Genomic DNA, 25,857 nt, shown 5'->3' with positions numbered 1-25,857 from the left:
TTTGCAAGTATATTTTGTTTTCTGGGTTCTTTCTGTTTTCATGTTTCTTATACTTTTTGTTAAGCAGACGTTTGACTGCTTAGAAAACTGAGGAAAATGCTAAATAGTAGAAAATCTAACTCTTTGCATTCGGGTTCAGTCGTTTTGGTTTGCAAGGAATTAAAGAGTCTTCTAACATGAGCAGCTCATGAAGTTATATTCACAGTGGATGGACGTTTAGACGAACGTAGTTAAAGTTAACAGAAAAACAATAAAAACTGTTAAAACAAGAAATTCTGTTTGATACGCACTTTTTATATATAGAAGATGAAAGTAATTATATATAATAAACTATTTAGAATTATAAAATTCAGCGTAAATAACGATACGCACGTTACGCTAGTAATAGGCTCGTTGTAATAATGACAATGCCGAGTGGGACGTGCGTGACTAATGGGGAGCTCAGAGTCCGAAGCGTTTTCCATTTTTTTTTTTTTTGGTTATTTTTTTATTATTTATTTATATATATTTATTTTATTTTCCATTGCTTAATTTCACATTTTAAAAAAGTCATTTCTAGAGAGGTTTCTTGTGCAAGATTGAGAAACAAAATCAAATTTTGTTTAATGAATAATGCAACTTGTTTCGACAAATTTTTTTTTTTTTTTTACTCAAGGTTTAAAGAAATATTTTTAAATGATTTTGTGATTTTTTTAAATAATATGTAAGAACATAAAAAAATGAATGAAAAAATATGAAATAATAAAAAAACCAAATGATCTTATTAAGATCCGTCCTCAAACTATATCTTCGATGGATGTAGAAGTGTCCTTTGCCTAAGAATTGTTAAGAAAACAGAAGGGAGTATACAAGTTCAAAACGAGCACAGGTAAGAGAGGTTTTACTCTTAATATAATATTTATTTCTATTTGTTGTAATATTATATTATAATAATTTTACTGTATTTTTATATTGGGTGATTGGGTTAAAAACAACCCATGTCTGGGAGGGAGGAGAGATTAGCGATGGGAATGGATCTCGAAAGCTAAAGAACCCATCATTTTTCATATCTTTAACCATAGTAAAACGCTAGCTAGGGTACATTTATTTATTTATTTTTTTAATGTTTACTATAAAAAATGTACTGCTATAGACTTTCATTACTTGGAAAAATTTACATCTATTCACTGTTTCTAGTCAATGAAACCGATAGGAAACCATTAATGGGGCACTCCTTTTACTTTTAGCATAATGCTACTACGCTCCATGGATGGTACCGTTCAAGTGGACTATTTGATAATTTTTTTTAAAAATAATAATAAAAAAATAATTTTAAATATATTAATATATTTTTTTATTTTTTTAAAATATTTAAATATATTAAAAAATTAAAAAAAATTAATTCAACGGCATGCCCAATAAGAGCTGGCGGCACAGTAGCCCCACCCCTTATTTTTAAAATTGTACCTAAAGCCTATTTTAAAAAAGAAATAAAATTTATTATTAAAAAAATTAAATTTTTATTTATATAAATTTTATTTTTATGATTTTTTCAAATAATTATATGATGTTTATATAATTACGAATGTAATTATTATTATTTTTATTTTTAAGTTTATTTTTTAAATATCCATTATATTATTCAAGTAGATGTTATAAGTATTAAAAAATATTAATAATTTAATTTTTTTTATAGTTATATTAAGTAGTTTATTTATTTTTTATTTGTTTAAGCAACAATCTTATTATAAACTACTTGCTATCAATCAATTAAATGAATTAATTCCCCTTTATTAAACTAAAAGTTAACAAATTAATAAGTCATCAGCTGGCTATCTGTCAATGATTTCTTTCTAGAGCTAAGATGTTTTAGAATTATTACAAGATTTTAAAGCCATTTTCATATTTTTTTAATATTTTATTTATATCATAAGAAGTTAAGTTCATAGGTAAATTTTTTGTATTTAAGTTACATTAAAATTATATTACAAATATATGATTATATGCCTACTTTTATTTTGGGTTTAGAAAAATTTTATACATCATATTTTTATTTTATTTTTATCTTATTATCATAATGTGGTATTGTCCATCAATTCTTATTCTGTTTTGGGTTAAAAAAATAAAATATCATTCAAGACGATTAAAATGACACATCAAGCTTAGAGCGGCACTACACTCCCCGAAAAAGTATTCCAACACGTGTATTTTATTTTTTTTTTCTTTTTCTTCCTGTATTTTTTTAATCATCTTAATTTTTTTTTTTAAAAAAACAATATCATTAAAAACATTAAAAAAATATTTTTTTAATCATTAAGTAAAAATAAAAATAAAAAATTGTCGGTACGTATGTCGGACCCAACTCTCGGTACATGTACCATTTTTCTAACAAGCTTTGCCATCTGCCCTTTCGATAACTGCACCACTCAAAACTTTATTCCTCGGCTCCCTTTGAATGCATGGCTTCTTGATTCTCATTTGCCGAGAAAAAGAACAGTACGGGAAAAGACAAAGTAAGCCCAAAGGTTTTTTCTTTACTTTTTTTCCTCTTCCTAAGGTCTATGAATCATATTCGTCGTTTGATCATTCTCTTGCTTTTTGAAGGCCAGATAACCCACTAGTTTGCTTGTACTCACATTCTCAAGTTGCTTTTCCTTTCATGTTTCTTTCCTTCCTGGCTAAGAAATCCCTTTCCTATCTCTCCGACCTCTTGCTTTTGTGAATTTTAAAGTTGACAGTGAAACGGGTTTTTTGATATCATCATTGATATTGCATGCAGATGAGAAGAAAATGTGTGTGAAAAAGGAATAGGAATAGTGAAAATGACGAAGGGCGACGGTTCAGAGAAGAGAGTTCCTGCTGACCATGGCTTCACCGATATTGTGCTTTCTTGGTCCCTTGAAGATATTGAAAACGAAGACCTTTACAAGTACCAGGTTTGCTTTATTCCATCATTCTCCTCGCACATTTCTGTTTAGTTATTATAATCTCAGGGCAGCTTTGGAATGATTTATAGCATGTAACACTCAGTGAAGAATGGATGAAGAATCTCATGCTTTCGAAAAGTTAAAAAAAAAAGAAGTAGAAAATAAAAATAAAATTTATCACTATCTGTTTACTTCTGGATCATGATCTAGTCGTGAAATGTGTGCTAAGGCAGTTTATTGAAATATTGTTTGACCCTTCAGTTGAGTTATATCTGGTTTTGCAATAATTTGCAGAGGGCCGTGCAACTTTGATTAGTCGGGACTTTGTTCTCGGATACCTAGTGCCAATAAGATTCTGATAAAAAAAAAAAAAAAAAAATTAAGTGCTATTTGTTACTTTGGTCATGAGACTAATATTAGATTTTCTAAGGAACAGATTGGGAAAAAACTTGACCATAACAAGATGCACGTGTTCATCTACATAAGCATAAACATAACTTTATACATGTATATATGTATATATACATGTGTGTTACTGCATATACCCACATATATAGGATATATAAAGGCAATCTGTCTTAAAAGAAAAAATAAAAGACCCTTTCAAAACAGGGGATGTATGAATCTTTTCTCCCTTACGAAGAAAAAGGAGAGAAAAACTAAAGAAAAACCTTGCTAGCTTCATCCAAGATTATATTTCATCCTCATTACGTTGGAATTACAAGTTGCTGGTTTAAGCTGTGTAAAATGGGATTACCATCTTTTAATTATCTCTTGAAAAAATTTAACTGGAAAGAAAGACTAGCGCTGGAGATTTATGTAGCGCTTCTATTATCACCTCCCCCCCCTTTTTCTCTCTCTCTCTCTCTCTCTCTCTCCTGCCCTCCCTCACCAAAAAATAAAATAAAATAAAATAAAAGAAGTCAATTAAATAAGATATGAACTTAGAAGGAAAAATTGTGTTGCCTATAATATTATTTGGGAACAAAACTATTGTATAGATTCCTTATAAAACTGATTTTTTTTTTTTTTTTAATTTCAGTACAGAAGAAAATAATCTAATGTAATTGCATCAAGATTTAAGTGGTTTGACTTGAAAGTGTGTATTGACTAGCAAAGACTGTCATGAGGAATTCAATAAATGGATTCCAAAAGATAGTTGGGAACACTCCAAAATTAAGCCCCAGTGAACCAAAAATATTATTATCACACACTGTTTTGTGCAATTTGTGCAAATAAATTTGTGCAAATCCACGGGATACAAAAGAGAGCAAATAAATGGAAAAAATGATGCTAGCTCTAAACCTTGTGCAATTTGTGCAACTCGAAGGATTTATTAGCTTTCTCCTGCTTGGAGAATGAAAGTCCAATTTGTATTGTATGAGAGCAGAAATCCAACCAAATACATATGAAGAAATTTGTTTAGGAGATGGAAAACAACAGCAAGCCCATTTAATTGGATTGGCTTTGAAACGTACATCCAATTTCTGACGGGAGACGTCAAGCCATATGTCAACAAATTGCAACCTTGCAGTTGCTACAATGAAGCTTTGATGCTGGTTTGTTGCGACCAACAGAGAGTTTAGGATTAATAGAAAAAGAACCAATCACAATCATAAAACTACACAAATTAGATTGTCTTTGAAGCCTACATCTACTGTTGGAGTACGATATTGAAGAAATTCAATGTTGCAAGATGGAGTAGAAATGAGATCAAGCAACATCCAAACCCAGAATCTCAGTACACCTAAATCCATGCCCTCATAAAAGATAATCATTCTCAAAGAGAAACTTATTTATATGCTGTAAATTCCTATTCCTTGTTGGATAAGCTACACCAAATTAGTTAATTCTCTCACTCTAGTTCTCATATACAAGGAAGTCAATTTGGAGATGAATTTAAATAGGAATTTGAGTCAAGCTTCAACAGCTTGGATTCCGCCAAGCGGAACACCATAGAATCTCCAAGGGCGTCTCCTCCATAGTTGAACTTGAGCAGAGGAATTGATTTAGTCGACATATCTGCCGAATACCCTATGTTGGCAAAGTAGTTGATCGATATTGATAATCAATCAGAATTTTCTTGGAAAATATAATCGAATTTGATATTATTATTATTTTAGTTATGGGATGTAGCTAACCTGTGGGCGATTTCAACTTATTTTTTTGAATGAAAAGACAATTATCCTTATACACGTGATTGGAAGTAACGTATGTTGGATTTCAAATGCGCATCCTAAATACAAAGCTGTTAGTCATTTCGCCTTGTTTAGTAAACAGGTCAATAGACACATTTGATATGAGGCTTCTTTTAACATCATTGTATTGGGATAGAAGGAATTTTTTTCTCATCAAGTCCTTCTGTTTTGATAATTTTTTCTCTCAAACCTTAGCTTCAGCTTGTACAAACGATTCTGTTAAATGAGTGTAGTCATGTCTTCCAAACAAGGTGAAAGTTGCATATAAATATGTGGGCTTCATTTGTTCAAGCTTTCAGACATTCTATTATATAATGGCTTAATCAATCTTGATGAATCTGCAACAAATACAGGCTGTTTCACTTTATCTTCTCCTATTTGCATTTTCCAAGTGGATTAATTTATTTGGATGAGCTTTTTGACTTCCAAGAAGTTTGTTTGGCACTCTATTTTGATTGAATTCTTGTTTTGTAATTACAGGTGGAAAACATTCCGCAATCCTTTGAATCAGTTGACCAGTATTTTGGGTCATATGTTTACCCCTTACTGGAAGAAACTCGTGCAGAACTGCATTCGAGTATGGAGATTATTTCAAGAGCCCCTTTTGCTGAAGTAATTGTATTTCATGAATCTAAGGCATATGGTGGAACAAAAGTGTATGATGTTGAGGTTGATCAGTGGAGAAACAGATTCACTGTTCGTGGCGAGGAGTCTTACAAGACATTGCCCGGAGATGTATTTGTTTTAGCAGATGCCAAACCCGAGGATGTTTCTGATTTACAAAGAATAGGAAGGCAATGGGCTTTTGTAGCTGTCACCAAAATTCCAGAGGATGTGAATGAGGATGATAGCACATCAACCAGATTTAAAGTCAAAGCATTGAAAGACATTGAACTTGACCCTGGGAACCATAAGTCTTTGTTTGTGATTTTCTTAACAAATACAACCCCTAACAAGAGAATATGGAACGCATTGCACATGCCAGGAAATCTACAGATTATCAAGAAAGTTTTGTGCACTAATTCTTTGGTAAGTAATTTCGTGATGAATTTTGTAGTTATAATAATTCTGAGTTAGGCATACATCCTGACGTAACATGGAAATCTCCAATCATTATGAAGTGGACATTCAGTGAAAGTGGATGTAATAAATGTACAGCATGGATCAGCACTGTTTTTATAATCTGAGACAAAATGTTTTACTTATGAAGTATTATAAAGAAGAAAAATTTGAGGTTGAATCAACTTTCCAAAAGTTTTGAGTTGATTACAAAGCTATGGGATTCTGTATTGATAAAGCAGATGAGAGTTCCCACTTTTTTGTCTTTCAGAACCTGTATACATACCACAACTTTTTGCAATTTCTGTCCCCTAATGTTGGGAAAGTATGCTTTGAGTTTTTAAGTGGAAGGTAGAGGAGAGTTGGAATTTGAACTTGGTCTCACAGGATTTCATACGATATTAAATGTGGTGTTTTCCTGAAAGTTAAACTGAAAGAAAATGGTGAGTTTAATATGTTAATCATTATTTATAATGCCTCACTTACTGAATTCTAGTATTTCCTCATTTTTTCTATTCATCAGCTATTGTAAAAGGTATTCTTTTGGTTTTCAGAATTTATTTGTCTTACTGAGAATTGCTGTTGATTGTTGGTTCAATTATTTTCCCTCTCTGATGTTGCAAAACAGATTGAGGAAGATTGTGATCTCTGCTCTGCAGAGAGTGATGGCAGCTGGCATGAGAAATTTGGGACCAGTATAAATTCTAAACTGAATGAACCCCAAACCCAGACATTTCTGGCATGTCTTCGTAAGATGCATTGCAGCCACAAGACGGAAGTGGAACTTATATGGGGCCCGCCCGGTACAGGGAAAACAAAAATCATTAGTACTCTGCTCTTATCATTTTTTGGAATGGGATATAGAACTCTTACCTGTGCCCCAACAAATGTTGCAATTACAGGAGTGGCCTCCTGCATAACAGAGTTGGTGAAAGAATCGCTTGAAACTAATGATTCGTTTTGCTCATTGGGAGATATTCTTTTGTTTGGGAATAAGGGGCGACTCAAACTTGGTACAGACATTGAAGAGATATATTTAGATTATCGGGTCGAAAGGCTTACAGAGTGCTTGGGACATATGACTGGTTGGAGGCATTGTTTTGATTCAATGATTGATCTTCTTGAGGATTGTGTTTCTCAGTATCACATGCTCTTGGAAAATGAATCGATAAGAGAGAGAGAAAAGAGTAAAGAAAAAGATATCAAAGAGGAAAGCAGGGAGGAAACTGATGCTAGCCATGAAATGTGCAAGTCATTTCTTGATTTTGTGAGAAAAAGATTCGTTTCTATTTCATCACCACTCAAAAATTGCCTCCTGATCTTCTGTACACATTTACCCAAAAGTTACACTCAAAGCAATTTCCAAAACATGATTTCTCTAATTGGCCTACTTGAGTCTTTTGAAACCTTATTATTTCAAGATAGTGTGGAGTCTGAAGTACTGGAGGAGCTTTTTTCTCGTTTAGAAGTAGTTGGTGATACCGCACAACCACTTATGGATATTCCCTTCCAGTTGCAAGCAACGAGAAGAGAATGCCTTTCTGGTCTAAAAACTCTTAAGGGTTCATTTAATGAACTTGAGCTTCCAATGAGTATGAACAAAGAATCAATAATGGATTTTTGTCTTCGAGCGGCTTCCTTACTTTTATGCACTGCTTCAAGTTCTTACAAACTGCATTCGGTGGTAATGAAACCACTGAACATTCTGGTTATTGATGAAGCTGCACAATTAAAGGAGTGTGAATCAGCCATACCCCTTCAACTTCGAGGTTTAAGGCATGCTATTCTGGTTGGGGATGAGTGCCAATTACCAGCAATGGTTGAAAGCAATGTGTGTAAATCCTATTTGGTTGTCTTACTTACTGCTCCCTTTGTTGGAATTTGACTTTCCTTTTTTCTTTTTTATTTTTTTCTCTTGCTTAATATCATTTTAAAATCTACTTATAGATTTCTAGCGAAGCTGGTTTTGGGAGGAGTCTATTTGAGAGAATGAGCTCACTGGGTCACTCGAAGCATCTTCTCAATATACAGTATCGAATGCATCCGTCTATAAGTTTTTTCCCAAATATGAATTTTTATTGCAACCGGATCTTAGATGCTCCAAATGTTAAAAGAAAAGGCTATAAAAAGCACTACCTTCCAGGGCCAATGTTTGGTACATATTCTTTTATAAATATAGTAGATGGAAGAGAAGAACAAGGTGATGTTGGGTATGGTTGGAGAAACCTGGTCGAAGTTGCTGTTGTCATGAAAATATTGCTCAATTTATACAAAGGTAACTACATTTGAAGTCTAGTGCTGTTTTGACCATATCGAGATATTCTTGATTCTGACGTTTAGACTAATCAGTTTCTATTCAGCTTCTGGGGTTATTTCACATTTGGCTTTAGCGTTTATAGAGAAAGATGTATAATCCTATAGCAAGGTTTTATTTGTAGATGCAGCACATTCAAGTCATTAATTTGATTTCAGTATAAGTTGAGTTGATTGATCTCTAATTCCTTGGCTAAAATAAAATTGTGGAAGTTGATGAGGTTTTTCAAAGTGACTGAATGATTTAGCCTTTATTGTACTGTAATGAATGGGAAACTTCTACATGTCAAAGTAGGAAATTTTTTAGAGATTATCTTATGAGTACTGGAAAATTTAATTAAGGTGCTGTTTGGATAGTGAGTTGAGATGAGATGAAAGTTGAATAAAATATTGTTAAAATATTATTTTTTAATATTATTATTATTTTCGAATTTTAAAAAGTTCAATCGTTTATTATATTTTGTGTGGGAATTTGAGAAAATTGTAATGATGAAATGAGATGAGATAAAACACTTTCACTCTCCAAACGGGGCCTAAGTCCAAAAGAAAACATATATTTGATAAATTATTAAAAATACTGTAAAATGCATGTTTCTTTAATTAAGAATTGTCACATTGTATCTTTATCCTTCCATGTGGTCTTACTTTCTAGAACTCTTGATAATGGAACTTCTTCCCTAAGATAAACTGGTACTTAAATGTCCTGGTTTTAACCTATAATTAACTTCTTTTTTTGATATATTTTTTTCCTTTGTTTTTGGATTTTGCTTTGAGAAAAGCTTGGGTTCATTCAAGACAGAAGCTCAGTATTGGTGTAATATCTCCTTATGCTGCTCAAGTTGTTGCAATTCAGGACAAACTTGGAAGGAAGTACGTTAATATTGATGGGTTCACAGTGAAGGTGAAGTCAGTTGATGGGTTCCAAGGTGGGGAGGAGGACATAATAATAATATCAACTGTGAGATCTAATAAGTATGCATCAATTGGGTTCTTATCAAATCCTCAGAGAACGAATGTTGCTCTTACCAGGGCAAGGTAAGATAGTGTAAACTCTTTCGGAAAGTTTACTTTTGTTTCCATATTGACATGTATGGTGAAAATATCAGTTTCCCCATAATGCCTTTCAGGCACTGTCTATGGATTTTGGGAAATGAAGGTACACTTGGTAATAGTGTCTCTATCTGGAAAGCCTTAGTCCTTGATGCTAAGAAACGTCAGTGTTTCTTTAATGCTGATGAAGACAAGGATTTACACAAAGCACTTTTAGATGTGAAGAGAGAGTTTGAACAATTTGATGATTTGTTGAATGGAGATAGCTTACTTTTCAGAAGTGCTAGGTGGAAGGTATTTGACATTCAATAGTTATGCTTTCATTACAAACTATACTCCTTTTTCAATTCTCACTAGTGGCAGTGTTACACTCTTTCTTGATTGGGTTATGTAGTTTTCTTATTAAATTTTCTATGTTCTTTCTTTTCCCGTTTCCAACAGGTTCTTTTCAGTGATAATTTTCTGAAATCATTTAAAAAATTGAAGTCTGTAATGAGAAAAAACTCGGTTATAGAACTTCTACTTAAACTTTCCCGGGGCTGGAGACCCAAGAAGAGAAGTTCAGATCCAGTTTGTGGAAGTTCTTCACAGATCATAAAGCAATTTAAGGTTGAAGATCGTTATATTGTTTGTGCATACGACATCAGAAAGGAATGGAGTGATGTAGTAAAAGAACTGAGGTACTATCAAGTTTTGAAGGTCTGGGATATATTACCAGCAGAGGAAATTCCAAAATTAATCAAACGGCTTGATAGCATGTTTGGGAAATATACAGATGACTTTCTTAATCGCTGCAAAGAGAAATGTCTTGAGGGGTATGTATGCTCTTTTGCATTTTAAAAAATCTTTAAAGATATTGCTAAATTTGCAAGAATAACTTTGTTATTTATTGACTTTTGGAGCGGTTTAACTTCTTTGGTTATTTTTGCTTAGGGATTTGGAAGTTCCGAAGAGTTGGTCAAGCTCTTTTGATATTGTACGGATTAGGAATGTTGCTAATAGTGAAAATGAGAGTGATTTAGTTGGTTGCACTTCTGATGGTAGAAGTTATGTTGAGAATGCAAAGGTTAGTGAGAGTCTGATGTTGATGAAATTCTACTCTTTCTCATCTGGTGTAGTCGGTCAGTTGCTTTCAAACAAGGATAGTGGTGAATTGGATCTTCCATTTGAAGTAACTGACCAAGAGCAGGAGATAATCATTTTTCCTAGAAGTGCTTTTATACTTGGACGGTCAGGTACTGGGAAAACGACTGTTTTGACTAGGAAGTTATTAGAGAAAGAAAAGGTGCACCAGATGGCAACAGAATTATTTTATGGTGTGAAGAGCGATAACCTTGTGCATAGCCCAGAGAATGAGGTTGAGGAGACCTTGGCGGAAACAAAGAGAACCATATTGCACCAGCTTTTTGTGACTGTGAGCCATAAACTGTGTTATGCTGTCAAACTACAGGTCACACAACACGTTTCTCAATTGAAAAGGTGCATAGTTTATTTCATAGTACTCTCACGTGAATTCATTAGCCACTAGTTCCATTGAGTTTGGGGAAGTTTAGTTTTTTTGAATCTCTTAGCTTGATTTTTATTAGAAACTATGAAACTCAGTTTTCACTATATTTGATGGGGTTTTGAGAAATTTCAAAAGGAACTTGTGTTTGGATGCATATAAATCTCAATAAATCAGGGACCCCTTCGAGTTTGTTTTTTGGCAGGCCAATTTATGTTAAAACGTGGTTCATAAGTTAAATTCAAACGAAACTTTCGTACCAAATTTATGTTGGATTTATTCTTTGATCTCGTACATCTTATTATTCCCTTTTTTTATTTTTATCTTTTTATTATTTATGTTGTAGTGTTTCTCCATATAATTTTTAGCTTTCAGATCTGTGGGAATTGGGTATAGATTTAGGTTAGCACAAAAGTATCGAAAGTCTTTTATTTTGTTAGTACAAATCAAGGTGATATATTATCTCTTCTAACATCGTGGGGACAAATAGACTTTGCACCCTTGAATTGTCATGGGTTTTGCATTATACACCCGAAACTATGAAAACCAACTCATTACACCCTCAAGCTACCAAATATTGACACGTCACACTGTTTTTTAATTGATAGATAACAGGGAAGTAATCAGTGAAGTAGCACAATCTTGATAATTAGATTTTAAGACATAGTGAGATGTACTAAGTTTTCGTAGTATGAGGGTGCAATGTCAGATTTGGTAATTTGGGAACAGTATAAAAATCTTGGTAGTTTGAGCATGCAAAGTGTATTTATCCCAATATTTAGTGTCTAGCTAAAATATTCATCTTGTCTTACAACAAAACATCTTGTGAATAAGCACAATTTGTTTTTTGCAATAAAGTTGTTCGAGGATTTCACAATGAGCCTTTTAAGACTTTTTTATTTTTTTTGTAGCTCTGTCTGTGATGGTGATTGCTCTAAAGGTACCAGTTCAAATGATATTGATGATTTTGACGATGCAATTCAATTCAAGGACATCCCAGATTCTTTTGTTGGTGTTCCTACCATGTCCTATCCTCTTGTGATAACATTTCATAAATTTCTGATGATGCTTGATGGAACTGTGGGCAATTCCTACTTTGAAAGATTCCATGAAGTGAGAAAACTTGATTCTGGTCGAGTTGGTGGTAGATCAGTTGCCTTAGAGACATTTATAAAGTTGAAGGAAGTTAATTATGAGAGGTTTAGTTTATCATACTGGCCCCATTTCAATGCCAAGCTAATTACAAAGCTTGACTCTTCCAGAGTTTTCACAGAGATTATTTCTCATATAAAAGGTGGCCCACAAGCTGTAGAGGAAGGTGATGGTAAACTCAATCGTGACGACTATCTTTTACTATCAAATAGCCGTGTTTCCAATTTAAGTAGACAGGAGAGAGAAATAATCTATGAGCTCTTTCAAAATTATGAAAAGATGAAGATGGAAAAGGGTGAGTTTGATCTGGCTGATCTTGTGATAGATCTACATCGTCGTTTGAGAATTGGAAGCTACACTGGTGATAAAATTGATTTTGTATACATAGATGAGGTTCAGGATCTTACATTGAGCCAAATTGCATTATTCAAATATATATGCGAAAATGTTAAAGAAGGTTTTGTTTTCTCTGGTGATACAGCACAAACAATTGCGAGGGGAATTGATTTTAGGTTCCAGGATATACGATCTCTATTCTACAAGAAGTTTCTACCGGAATTAAAAAGCAGTGGACATAATAAAAGAGAAGAAAAAGGAATAATGTCAAATATTTTCCATCTGAGCCAGAACTTCCGTACTCACGATGGGGTTCTCAAACTAGCACACAGTGTTATTGAACTTCTATATCATTTCTTTCCTCAATCGATTGATGTTTTGGAGCCTGAGAATAGTCTTGTGTATGGAGAAGCTCCGATTTTGCTTGAATCAGGGAGCAATAAAAATGCAATCATCACTATTTTTGGAAATAGTGGAAATAGTGGAGCAAGTATTGTTGGCTTTGGTGCAGAGCAGGTAATATTGGTACGGGATGATTTTGCTCAGAAGGAAGTTTCCAAATATGTTGGGAAGCAAGCTCTTGTTCTAACTATTGTGGAGTGTAAGGGCCTTGAGTTTCAGGTGATTATTGTGCATGTTTATTTATTTGATTTATTGATTTACATTGAGTAGATTAGCCGAGTTTGTTGTTGAATTTTCAATGAAAAAAATAATCTTTTTAATATGTTCAAGTTCATCATCATGCCATGTCATAGGTTTGTTCCTAGATTGCATCTTTGGTTAGGAAGTGGTATAAAAATGAGTTTTATACCCTTCAATTATAAGATGTCTCAATAGAGAAAGCACAAGTTTTTTTAAAAATACGCATCACACATGATTATAAAGTAAAACATAAAATATAAAGCATAAGCCCTAAAATCTCTAAACCTAAGTAAATTTAAGACTAGCCCTGGTCATACTCGGGGTAGCAGCCCCAGGAGACAGTTGGAGTAATCACCATCAATTTGACTGTTCCTCAAGTGTGGCGGCCACCCCCGGCCATTGTCTAGCGACAGAGATCACCGTATGTGTTTTTTTCCTCAATATTTCTTAATTTTTTTAATTTTTAATATGTACAATCTAGTGTGAATGTGTGTTTTTTTATCATTTAATAGAAAGTTGAGATGTCGGGTTTTCATTTGAGGGTGTAAAATAGGGATTAACATCATATCCTATTGTGGAGTGTAAGGGCCTTGAGTTTCAGGTGATTATTGTGCATGTTTATTTATTTGATTTATTGATTTACATTGAGTTGATTAGCTGAGTTTGTTGTTGAATTTTCAATGAAAAAAATAACCTTTTTAATATGTTCAAGTTCATCATCATGCCATGTCATAAGATTGTTCCTAGATTGCATCTTTGGTTAGGAAGTGGTATAAAAATGAGTTTTATACCCTTCAACTATAAGATGCCTCAATAGAGAAAGCACAAGTTTTTTTAAAAATACGCATCACACATGATTATAAAGTAAAACACTAAAATATAAAGCATAAGCCCTAAAATCTCTAACCCTAAGTAAATTTAAGACCAGCCCTGGTCATACTCGGGGTGGCAGCCCCAGGAGATAGTCGGAGTAATCACCATCAATTTGACTGTTCCTCAAGTGTGGCGGCCACCCCGGCCACTGTTTGGCGACAGATATCACTGTATGTGTTTTTTTCCTCAATATTTCTTAATTTTTTTAATTTTTAATATGTACAATCTAGTGTGAATGTGTGTTTTTTTATCATTTAATAGAAAGTTGAGATGTCGGGTTTTCATTTGAGGGTGTAAAATAGGGATTAACATCATATCCTAATTGAAGTAAATTATTGTTCCCACGATGTCTAATAGGATTTTATTTTAGGTCTTGTGCAGAGACAAAGACCTCGTTTGGATGTTGAGATGAGATATGATAAGAAATCTGTGAATATAGTAAAATAGTTTAAGTTAAGATGTTTTATGAATTTTGAGAAATGAGAGAGAAAAACTTGAATACCATTATTATAAAGTTAAAATATTGTTAGAATATTATTTTTAATATTATTTTTGTTTTGAGATTTAAAAAAGTTAAATTTGTTTTTGTGTTTTGTTTGTAAGTTTGAGCAAGTTGTAATGATTAGGTAATTATTAGATAAAAAAAAATTGAAATTGAAAATTATTTATATTTGAGTGGTATTTAGATAAGATGAGATGGGATAAAATTAGTTCATCTCAACATCTAAATAGGTTCAAAATCTTAAAATGCATATTTCTATGCATTATGTCTACATATTAAAAATTGTTGCATGACATGTTTAAGCTACCGTCCCCATTTTCTTAAATAGTAATTTATTAAGCCATATTTTCCTAGTTTTTGGTGATTCTTATGTTGTCCTTACGCAGGATGTATTGTTGTACAACTTTTTTGGCTCATCACCTTTGAAAAATAAATGGAGGGTAATATCTGAATATATGAAGGAATACGATTTGCTCAACTCAACTTCACCTAGCACCTTTTCCACTAAACACAATGTCTTGTGCTCAGAACTCAAGCAACTTTACGTAGCTATCACACGTACAAGACAGAGATTGTGGATTTGTGAGAATACAGAGGAGTTTTGCAAACCTATGTTTGACTATTGGAAGAAAAAGTGTCTTGTCCAAGTTAGACAACTGGACGACTCACTTGCTCAGGCAATGCAAGTTGCTAGCAGTTCAGAGGAGTGGAGGTCAAGGGGCATGAAGGTTATCACTTCACTATTTATGAATTGATTTTGCTTCTATTGTGACTAAAAAACCTGAGGTTATTTTATAGGAAAAATCATGGTGAAGGAACTATTAGATTGTTTATTTTTATAGTTGCATAGACGTAATGTTTTCCCAAACTAACTCTACTACTCCTACCAGTACTTTATATTATGTCATTGTTTTTGGCCTTCTATTATTTAAAGTTCTTCTGCTTCGATTGTAACTAGAAAACCTTAGGTTATTGCATGGAGAATATCATGGTGAAGGAATGATCAGAATATTCATTTGTGGTAGTATCATAGGCTTTGATTGTTACCCAATTTAATAGCTAGACAATGATGAAGATGATACGGGTCCTTGTTATTGAATTCTGCTACGGAAATTATTACTTTTATCTTGCAATTGTAATACTTGTGAATGAGGGCATGATGGATCTATTAACACCTTATTTTTTTTCTTTTATAGAAATACAATTACCTCTCTATGGATATCTAATTCTTTTATCTGTACAGTTATATCATGATTGTAACTATGAAATAGCAACAATGTGCTTTGAAAGAGCCGGAGATACATATTGGGAAAGAAGATCTAAGGCTGCTGGCCTTAGAGCCACGGCTGATCGAATGCGGCATTTGAATCCTGAAGCAGCAAATGTTATACTTAGGGAAGCTGCTGATATATTTGAAGCAATAGGCAAGGGTGATTTCGCTGCTCATTGTTTTTTTGAGTTGGGGGAGTATGAAAGAGCAGGTATACATTGAATTCTATGAAACTCATCAAATATAACCTACAATGTGCTTGTGGTGTTTGGGTTCTAGTTTTGGTGTTAAATTTTTTTGCAATGTATGATGCATCTTAAAACCTCAATCTGTCTTACAGTTGAATTAGAACCTTTTTTGGTATTGGAAGCTTTTGACATTATAGAAATAATTCCGAGTGAAGTCATTGTCTAGTGGAATTGTAAAGTCTCAAACTGTCAAATGCCAGTGCACATTTGAGTTTGGAGATGGGCCAACCCTTTGTGGAAAAAACACTGAAAGTAGAACCATATCCAAACTACTGTGAGGACCACCCTACTTTGGTGGAATCAACATTGGGTAGTGGCCACTTTAAAAGACTTGAGGGACGAGAATGTAAGAGGCCAAAATGTGCTTCACAAGTATTTCTTTTTACTGTTTACTTTGTCATCTTTTCCATTAAAACGGTGTTCTTCATGGAATTTTTAATATAAGTACATGTATCACAAACCCAGTCATTTAAGGGCTGGAACTCTTTTTATTTAATTTCTAAATTTTTGGCCATAAATTTCTACACATGATGAAAGTTGAAACATTAACTTGAGCACTAAAAAATACTTGAGAATAGTTTGGTTTTAATGAGATTTTTTATTTCTGACTTGGCAAAAATCTTACTCTTGCAGGTAGGCTTTATTTAGAAAAATGTGGGGAGTCAGATCTGGAAAAGGCTGGGGAATGCTTTTCACTCGCGGGATGTTATGAACTTGCTGCTGATGTTTATGCCAGGGGCTATTTTTTCCCAGAATGTTTAAAAGTTTGCTCCAAGGGAAAATTATTTGACAAGGGTTTGGAGTACATTCAGGATTGGAAACAAAATGCAACTATCGGCTTTGGTGTGGTTAGAAGAGGAAAAGTAACAGAAAAAATGGAACATGAGTTTCTAGAGGGTTGTGCTCTTCATTATTATGAGCTTAAAGATCACAGATCCATGATGAGGTTTGTTAAAGGTTTTCATTCCATAGAATTGATGCGCGAGTTTTTGAAGCGTCTAGGTTGCTTTGATGAGCTTTTGTTGTTGGAAGAAGAATTGGGCAACTTCTTAGAGGCTGCAAACATTGCGAAGCTAAGAGGGGAGATACTAAAGACTTCTGATCTCCTTGGGAAGGCCGGTAATTTCAAAGAAGCATCCATGCTAATTCTCCTCTTTGTGTTGTCCAGCTCATTATGGACAGCTGGAAGTAAAGGCTGGCCTTTAAAGCAGTTTGCAAAAAAACAAGAGCTTTTGGCAAAAGCAAAGTCATTTGCTAAGAATGAGTCCAACAACTTCTATGCTTATGTTTGTACAGAGGCTGATGTTTTATCAAATGAGAAGACTAGTATGTCCGTCATGAAAAACTCTTTGAATTCTTCTCAGAGACATAAGAGTGCTTGTGGTGAAATAATATCTGCCAGGAAAATTATAGATGCTCATCTTGATACAAACTCGTCAAAGTATATCTGGGAAGATTATTTTGTTTTTGATCGAATAAAGCATTCGGATCAAATGATCTCTGGAAATCAGATTTCTATAGAAACACTGGTTTACTTTTGGAATATTTGGAAAGATCATGTTGTGAACATTTTCAAGTATCTCAGAAGTCTTGAAACCCAAGATCTTAATGAATATAAACAATATGAAGATTTCTGTTTGAATTACATGGGAGTGTGGAGACAATTCCGTGAACTTAATGCAATCTATCTTTTACTCAACCCTGGTGCTGATTGGTTGAGAGGTTTGGATAATCGATTCCTTCATCAGAATGGAAAGTTGGTTTCTATTGATGTTCGCCATTTAGCTTCGACTGCTCAAAGTTACTGGTCTTCAGAAATACTTTCTGTTGGCCTACAGGTTTTGAAGAATCTTGAAGCTCTTTATAATCTCTCATTAAAGAATAACCTCTCCATGTTTTGCCAAAGTAGATCACTTACTCGTATATATGAGGTTGCAAAGTCTCTTTTGGAATCCAAATATCTGGACTGCGGGTACCAAGGTCCCAAGGTAATAGAGAGATTTGTCAAATTTTCTGCTGAATCTTTCTTTGGCTATGTATTTCCTCTAGATTGGCGAAAATCATTGGCAGAGAACATGTTTTCCCTAAGAGAGAGTGAAGTTTCTAAGAATTTACTACATCAAGTGATATTGGAAAACATCAGCTCGAGGGGTAAGCTAACTTATGGGAAAATTGGAAGAGTTGTGATGATAATTTTTGGATTGGGTAAGCTAAACAATGATTTGTACGTGAAGATTTTAAAATTGTTTGATGATATAGATTGGAACCCACCCTGGAAAACATTCATTCAAAATCTTTGTGGGAATGTTGATATTTCATTTCCACACGCTACTGTACCTGACAATATCAGTAAATCTCCAAGAGAGTGGTCTCTTCTATTCAGCCTCCATGAAGCTTTGAATGATACTTATAACGCAAACTGGAAGAAAGAAAATGACTACATATCTCCTGATTGTTTTTTGTATCTAGTTGAGCGCCTATTGATCTTGGCATCCTCCTTCCATGGTTACTTCATCACTTCGAAGTCTTCTTTTGTTGAATGGTTTATCTACAAAGAGGTAGATAACTACCCAAATTCCACTTTTGTTTATGAAGTGCAACCTTTCCTAGGAGGAATCTATGAGTCAATTATCAATTTTGTTCAGCAGCTTCTTTTCAATAAGAAGGAGACACTTGAATGGATCAGAAGGTCTAATATTAATGCAAAGGATTACTATCCACTGTTGGTGTTGAGATTGGTTGTTATAATATGTTTGGTTTATCTGAACTCTGGGTGTTTTTCGGATTCACTTTCTGAATTGCTTGGTAGGAGCTCTATCACAGAGCAACTTCCATTCGAATTTTATGATGTCCTTAGGAGAAGACCGAAACATTTACATATGAATGTAAATGTGCTTGCTGAAGCATTTAAGAAGCTCCACAATCCTCTTGTAATTGTGAGTTTGGGAAAGAATTGTTCGCAATTTTTATGTGCAGATGCCATTTTTGTTGATATGACAGCAAAGCAGTCCCAGGAGGACATGTTGAGAGTCCTGCGTCTTCGGACAGTTGAAGCCTCTCGAGGTCAAATTGGAGATATTGAAGTGGGTGCAACTAATGCTTGTGGTGAAGTTCTTTCGTCAGATAGTTATGACCACGGGGGTTATAAGCTCACATCTTCAAACTTGGCAAGTCAGGGTGATTTGAATAACATAATTGGAATCAAGCTACCAATTAATTATAGTTACTTTTGGGATAGATTTGAAGCTTTGAAGCCATTGGAGATTGGTGGAGATCCAAGGTGCATGTTGGAAAACGACCAAACAATGAAGGTAATATTTTTTTACATTGTATTTAAACTTTGGCAGAACGCATATGCTGATGAGCACCATACTGAATTTTCTTTTTCCTCATGAAAAATTTAGGTAAACCTGGGGGAATGTATTCACATTTTAAGTATTATTATACGTGAATGCCGTCAAATGAATATTTACCATGAGGATGAAAACTTATTAAAGGAAGTAGCTGGCATGCTCGATGAATTGAATCTACTTTCTGTTTCATTGGATGCAAGGTAAGCATATAATGAATTAGACATGCCTTGCCTTCTTATGCTTTGTTCAAAGAAGGCAAGGCTTTATTGAGTTAGACATGCCATGCTTGCTGATTTGCTCCCCCCCCCCCCCCTTTTTCTTTCTCCTACATTACCTTTATCAGGGAACAGCAACCTGGGAACAATATGTCAACAATTGGCGAACTTTCCAAGAGATTACAGTCAAGAAGACAACATGTCGAACCTTTCCTGAATAGGCTTTTCTTGCAACTCACCACAATACATCCGGTAGAGACATCAAAAGCCGACAGTACATCAGTGGACCGGTACAATGAGATGGATAGTGATAGTGAGGCTAAGGAAGGTAGCAGTGTTGATAAGGGTAAGTCAAATACTTCAAAAGTTGCTACAGTGTCTGGAGCCTATAGCCAAAGTAGCAAGGAAACACAAAACAAGGGTAAGGGCAACAACAAGTATAAGAAGAAGAATAGGAGTAAAGGAGGCCGGAAGAAATAAATAGTTGTACATGAGTTGGGAATGTGTCATGACACTATGCTTTCAAAAACGTTATTCTAATGTGCTATACATCATTGAAAGAGCCACCTAATACATATCTCAATGCAAAGTAAGACTCAGGGCTGGAATTAACTGCTTATTAGTCTTGGTGTTAAACTAGATAGAAATCATTATACCCAAATGTCCTTCACCTTCGAAGAGATGATCTATGATGTGTGTGATGTTGTAAGTCAAATCACTAATAATTAACATTTTCCCCTCCCAAGATATATAGAAAAGGCAGCCCAGCCACACAGTTTCTTCTCCGAGAGGAATACTTTAACCAATAACCATATATTAAAATATTTGTGTTCAATTGTTTTTTTTTTTTTATGCGTTGTCTTACACACACAAACACACAAGTGTTTACAGTCCTGCTTTTTGGAGGGCAGACCACCATTTTACCGCAAGAACCCAACGTCTGCAATTTGGGATATTGTGTATTTTATTGTGAACCAAAATACTCGCAACTCGTTCTTCCAAGAAAACAAACACAAAACATTTATTGATAATGATTTTTCCAAGAATTGTGGATTATTTAATTTTTTATTTTTGCCGAGTAAGAATTGCAGCTTGACTATGGGTGTAACCGATTCGGTTCGGTCCGGTTTTGTACAAATTTTAGGACTAGGTGGTTTTACATTTTTAAGAACCGATCTCGGACCAACTACCCTTCTAAACTTGTACTTTTAGTTTTACCGATTCTAATCCTGTTCGGTCTAATTTTTTGATTTTACCAGTAACTGGTGGTGCTCGCTGCAATGGTCCATCGTTGCAACAACCACAAAAAACAAATTCACAACCGCTAAGTAGAAAATAGGGGATGTGAAGCAAAGCAAGAAGAACTAGAGGGTGTAAACAAAAAAGATGAAGTATTTAAAGAAGACGATGATAATAGATAATAATCTCCATGCTGTAGCAGTTGCTGCAAGGTGATGAAGGGAAGAGAGGGGAGAGAATTTGATTTTAGAAAGAGGAGAGGAAAGAAATGAAGAGGAAGGGTCTGAGGCTTGTGCGGAGCAAGGAGAGAAAGAGAGGGATTTTATAATTTTATTCCCTTCGTCCATTCGTTCCAGCATGCATCTCCCTTGAAAAGCAAGAAAAAATAAAGTTGCTGATTTTCCTTTGGAAAACCGAGCAAAAGAATCTCTTTTTATTTTAAAAAATTTCATTCTTATCTAACCCATGTTGTGTTGCATGCTTAACACTCCTAATAGATTGACAATAAATAAAACAAAATATCTCACTTCAAGGGTGAGAAAACCTCCAAAAAATTCAAAAGGAAGAAGAAGAAGGCATAAAGAAAAGTTTCTATTAGTTTCTGAATGATGAACATAGTGTTCCCTTGGCTTGTATATAAACAAGATAACCCTTATATGGGCCCAAGCTAACAAAACTAAAAGCATACAAAGGAAATAAAGCTAAAGGTCCAGGCTCATAACTTGCTATCTTATAATCCAGATGACATATTGGATTGAAATAAAAAGAAAGACTAATGAATTTAAACGGGCTCATGGCCAACAACATATGACTCCCAGTCGGCTGAGGCCCAGTGATTTGTTCTTTGAACAATGACAAACCCTCCCCCATAAAAGTACCTTGTCCACAAGGTGCGATATCATTGCCCATAGTTGTCCCGCCTTTGGGGTAAAAAAATGAAGATTTTTCTTATCCCAGCACAGATAATGCCTTCTCTAGGTGCTATGATGGTTGACTCATGGCATACTCCTCAATCTCTTCCTCTGCCCCTAACGTTTGGGTGTTGTAGACTCATTCTCTCTAATGCCCCACATGAACCACAGAAGTCCTTTAAAACTAAGGGTTCAACCACCTTGAGTTGCTGAATATTCTTAGTCGCAACAAGTGCCTCCTCCTTTAGATCAAGATCATCTGAGGCCATTAAGTAAACTATAGATTCCAAGAAAATTGATAGCTGAAAAATGAAAACTCAGCTTTAACCACATTTTCTAACTGATACTCTTTCTGATCACCCACAAGAAGGATAGCTTTCCTGTGCATTTTGATATCAATGCTTGAATTGCTCAAAATGTCTTGGGACATCATATATCCAGCATATAATGATTTGATGGACTCTTCTGACGAACTAGCTTCTACCCTCTTCATTAGCATTGCTAGTGCCCCAAGTTCCAAGACCCACTTCTAAACAACTGCATTATTCTTACTGGCTTTCCCAAGACCCCACACAACAAGTCTCCTTATATTGGGGTCATTGTGATTAAATTCTTGAATAACCCCATCACGACCACCACGTTTCTTCAAATTATTTACATTATCAATTGGCTCAACAACAAGTATTAGAAACTTCTTTAGAGCAAATTCACAATCTTCCAAAAATAGAGAGGAATTATTTAGGTCGTCTATTGCAATTTTCTTCGACTGTACATTCGGCATTCTTAACTTCTCCATCAGGTCTTTTAATTCTATTTATCGCCTTTTTAGCTTGCTGGGTGATAGTTGTTTGGCATCTTCAGAACCATCAGCCACTTATGCTATGGTGGGTTTGGGGTATTCAATCATAGATTCAAATAGTTGGGAGGCAACAATGACAAGCCTATTTAAATACTTGCACAGCTGAAGAATTTTTTGTTGGGTTGATGGGACCCGTTCAAGTGTTATTTGAGCACCCATGTCTCCTCTTGCTACCACAACTCTCTCAGATGCGTGAAGGATCTCTTCCAAGTTCTTTAGTGAGTCCATACTCTCTATCTTTGCAATAACAACAATGCAACCATTGCGATCCCATGCTGCAATATTGCTTTTAAGATGCTCAATCACTTCGACGAACTTGACAAATGATATGGCAATAAATTCAACTCCCTCTGTAATCCCAAAATCAATCTCCAACCAATCCTTAGAAGAAATATTGGGATGCATGGTATTGCCTTTTCGCTCCAGGCTCCCATCTCTCTAGAAAGTTAAATTAACTCCAAGTAGCCACAATCTTGGATTAGTACATCGACACTTATCATTTGATCCCATTTTTTTTCACCTCGACTCTTACCCAGGTTTCTTGCCTAACCTTCTCTACTTCACACAGGTTATGACCTCTTTTTTCTCTACCTCACCAATTCTCAAAATAGCTGCTACTAATGGTTCTAATGTATAGACTAATTTTTAGGGGTACTTGAATATACCTTTTGCAGGTAGTGGGAATGAGAGAGACAGAGAAATCCCACAAGATTGTCTATTGGGTCTTCATCCTTGCGAGCCACCATCACAGAAGAGCAAAAATATAGCACGATGAGTGGCAGAAGAGGAGGGAATCTCAGGGCCATTTCTTTTTCTCTTCTCCTGTCAAAGGGCAAAAAAAGTGGCAATTCATCAAGCAACTTAAGAGAAAAATTCTTATCGATCAAAACTTACAAATCCATGAAACTTTTATATTGTTCTCCATCAGAGATGATATGATCCTTTTGAAGAGTGGCTTCGGCAGCAAACTGAGCTGCCATGGAAGGTTTCCTCTCATTGTTGTAGTCGGCTAGCGCGTAGTAGAGGACATCATGGTGGCATTTTGGACTGCGAGCCAACGAGTACCGTTGCTTGCAGAGGACCTGCAGTGCGAGGTGAGATTCGGAGATATCATATTGAATGAGATGGTGGATATCGACAACCATAGGATTGCTGCAGAGCTCGATGCAGGCTACGAGATGCCTCATAAGGCTACTGGCCATGGCCTTAAAGAGATAACGAGGGAAAATCAATCTGTTGGGAAAGAAAAATCCTAACAATAGCAGTGAGGGAACAAAATGTACACGCCATGAGAGAAGAAATGAAGAGCTGGGAAAATATGTGTTTGTTTCTCGAGAAAGTGTAAGAAAAGAAATGAATCTAAGTCATCTCCTTTCTCATATGCCTGAAAATCGCTTGAGAAGATGAGGAGTAGAGACAGGAAAAAGAAACACCACCTGGGTCAAACTCCCATATGGTGCACAGGAAATCAAGGATGCCACCATCATTTCCGTTGGTGCCGAGAATGGTCCCAATCGCTGGTTCCACTCCGTTTCTGGCTATGGTTTGATTATGGCTAGGTACAATTGTTGGAAAGGAAGGAAACACAAGAATAGAGGAATTTTTTGGAATAAGAAATCTCATTGGGATCGACTTCCCCTTATGTTTCCATTGTCACTGCGTGTTCTTCATCTTTTTGCAACTCACAAAGTTGGTGTTCCAGATAGGTTAAATCTTTATTGAAGTTGTTCCTGAAATCTTTCAAGTTGTTCCTGGTATCTTTGAATGTCTATAGAATAACTTCTAATTGTTGATGTGATTGTTTCACCGGCTCCTTGATTTTGAGTAATGCTAAGAGAATTTCATCTATTTACATAGATTGAAAGCACAGAAATTGGTATCTCTTTGATACCAATTGTAACACTCTCAACAGGTTGATAATAGCTAAAATAAAATATCTCACTGTGAGGGTGAGAAAATCTCCAAAAAATTCAAAAGGAAGAAGAAGAAGGCATAAAGAAAAGTTTCTATTAATTTATGGATGATGAACATAGTGTTCCCTTGCCTCATATATAAACAAGATGGCCCCTGCATGGGCCTAGGCTAACAAAACTAAAAGCATACAAAAGAAATAAAACTAAAGGTCCAAGCCCATAACTTGCTATCTTATAGTCTAGGTGACATATTGGACTGAAATAAAAAGAAAGACTAATGAATTTAAACAGGCTCATGGCCAACAACATATAAATCAAACCCAGTCGACTGAGGCCCAGTGATTTGTTCTTTGAGCTGTGACACGTGCCTGCCAAAAGCCCACTATGTTTTATTGGTTTATTTTTTATCCTCTAAATTTGTCTTCCTTGCTTTGGAAAAGTTGTGTAGGAAGTGAACCAATAAAGTTGTCTAATTAGTAAGTGACGTTGTCACATGCATAGGGTTGCAATTGACCCCTTGTCGAGATTCCTTCATAAAATTATATATAAAAAATATTTTATATAATATTAAAAATTAATTATTATATATATATATATATTCCTAACCAGTCTAGTCTCGGAAAGCATAGAACTGAAATCGGATCGGGTTCGGTCGGCTTTCACAATATAGGAATGGGGCCTGGACCAACTGGTCTGGTCTAGTCTGATCCTCCAGTTTTCCGATTAAAACTTTCACCCCTAGGGTTGACATGTGAGAAGAAGAGGTAGTTAAAATTAATCAATAATATAAAGAAGACCCAAATAAATACAAGAATTGAACTTTGAACATATATTATATCACGTCAACACTACTATAAAAAAATCACAAAATAAGTTTAAAATTACATATTTTCAATTCTTTTTCTTTAAAAATGAAAAAAAAAATAATGGCGGAGGATCTAACAATTATTCTACTCCAAGTCTTTTTCTTTTCTCTATTTAACAAAAAGATTTGACATTGTTCTTTTAGAGTTCAACGTCAGGTCATATGCTTTGATATCATGTGAAATTATCACTTCTCCTAGAAGCTTAAATTGATGAAAAAAGTTAGATTTAATTATTTGTATTATGTTTTTAACATACTAGAACACTTTTCACAAAATAATATTGGCTACATCCACTATATCCAGCATAAAGTAAAGAAATAACCATTATCTCATTCATAGAGAGTACAACATAATTTTGACGGGCTTCATTCACCATACGAGTTGGTGAATCTTGGGGCTTGGGTTGCATCACCCATATGGATGGGCAGGCGGGCAGGTCAAGCATTTT

The 25,857-nt window shown here is 34.8% G+C and overlaps 2 protein-coding genes across 6 annotated transcripts; one reads left to right on the top strand and one right to left on the bottom strand.

The window, feature by feature from the left end:
• The first annotated feature begins 2,396 nt into the window (after window positions 1-2,396).
• Window positions 2,397-20,299, top strand: LOC122311306. Of its 5 annotated transcripts, none has more exons than XM_043125815.1 (15): window positions 2,397-2,492; window positions 2,759-2,915; window positions 5,585-6,133; window positions 6,792-7,994; window positions 8,111-8,438; window positions 9,256-9,511; window positions 9,604-9,820; window positions 9,968-10,341; window positions 10,460-11,005; window positions 11,942-13,139; window positions 14,922-15,263; window positions 15,779-16,016; window positions 16,687-19,364; window positions 19,458-19,606; window positions 19,750-20,299. In XM_043125815.1, exons 2-15 carry the CDS (start codon window positions 2,802-2,804, stop codon window positions 20,099-20,101), a joined length of 8,544 nt encoding a protein of 2,847 aa, XP_042981749.1. In that variant the 5' UTR covers window positions 2,397-2,492; window positions 2,759-2,801; the 3' UTR covers window positions 20,102-20,299. The 5 variants fall into 5 exon arrangements, with proteins under 5 accessions (XP_042981749.1, XP_042981750.1, XP_042981748.1 ...); XM_043125816.1 differs by lacking the exon at window positions 2,397-2,492 and adding an exon at window positions 2,533-2,607; XM_043125814.1 differs by lacking the exon at window positions 2,397-2,492 and having other exon boundaries at window positions 2,617-2,915.
• Window positions 20,300-22,645: 2,346 nt separating this feature from the next.
• Window positions 22,646-23,832, bottom strand: LOC122310327 (plastidial pyruvate kinase 3, chloroplastic-like). The gene is made up of 3 exons (XM_043124222.1): window positions 23,525-23,832; window positions 23,296-23,452; window positions 22,646-23,068 (listed from the first exon to the last, which is right to left on the bottom strand). The coding sequence occupies exons 1-3, from the start codon at window positions 23,830-23,832 to the stop codon at window positions 22,646-22,648; spliced, it is 888 nt and encodes a 295-aa protein (XP_042980156.1).
• Window positions 23,833-25,857: the final 2,025 nt, after the last annotated feature.

This window comes from Carya illinoinensis, chromosome 5 (genome assembly GCF_018687715.1).
Source record: "Carya illinoinensis cultivar Pawnee chromosome 5, C.illinoinensisPawnee_v1, whole genome shotgun sequence".
Lineage (NCBI taxonomy): Eukaryota > Viridiplantae > Streptophyta > Magnoliopsida > Fagales > Juglandaceae > Carya > Carya illinoinensis.
Note: the sequence above shows the minus strand (reverse complement) of the source record. Positions and strands in the feature narration are given on the sequence as shown.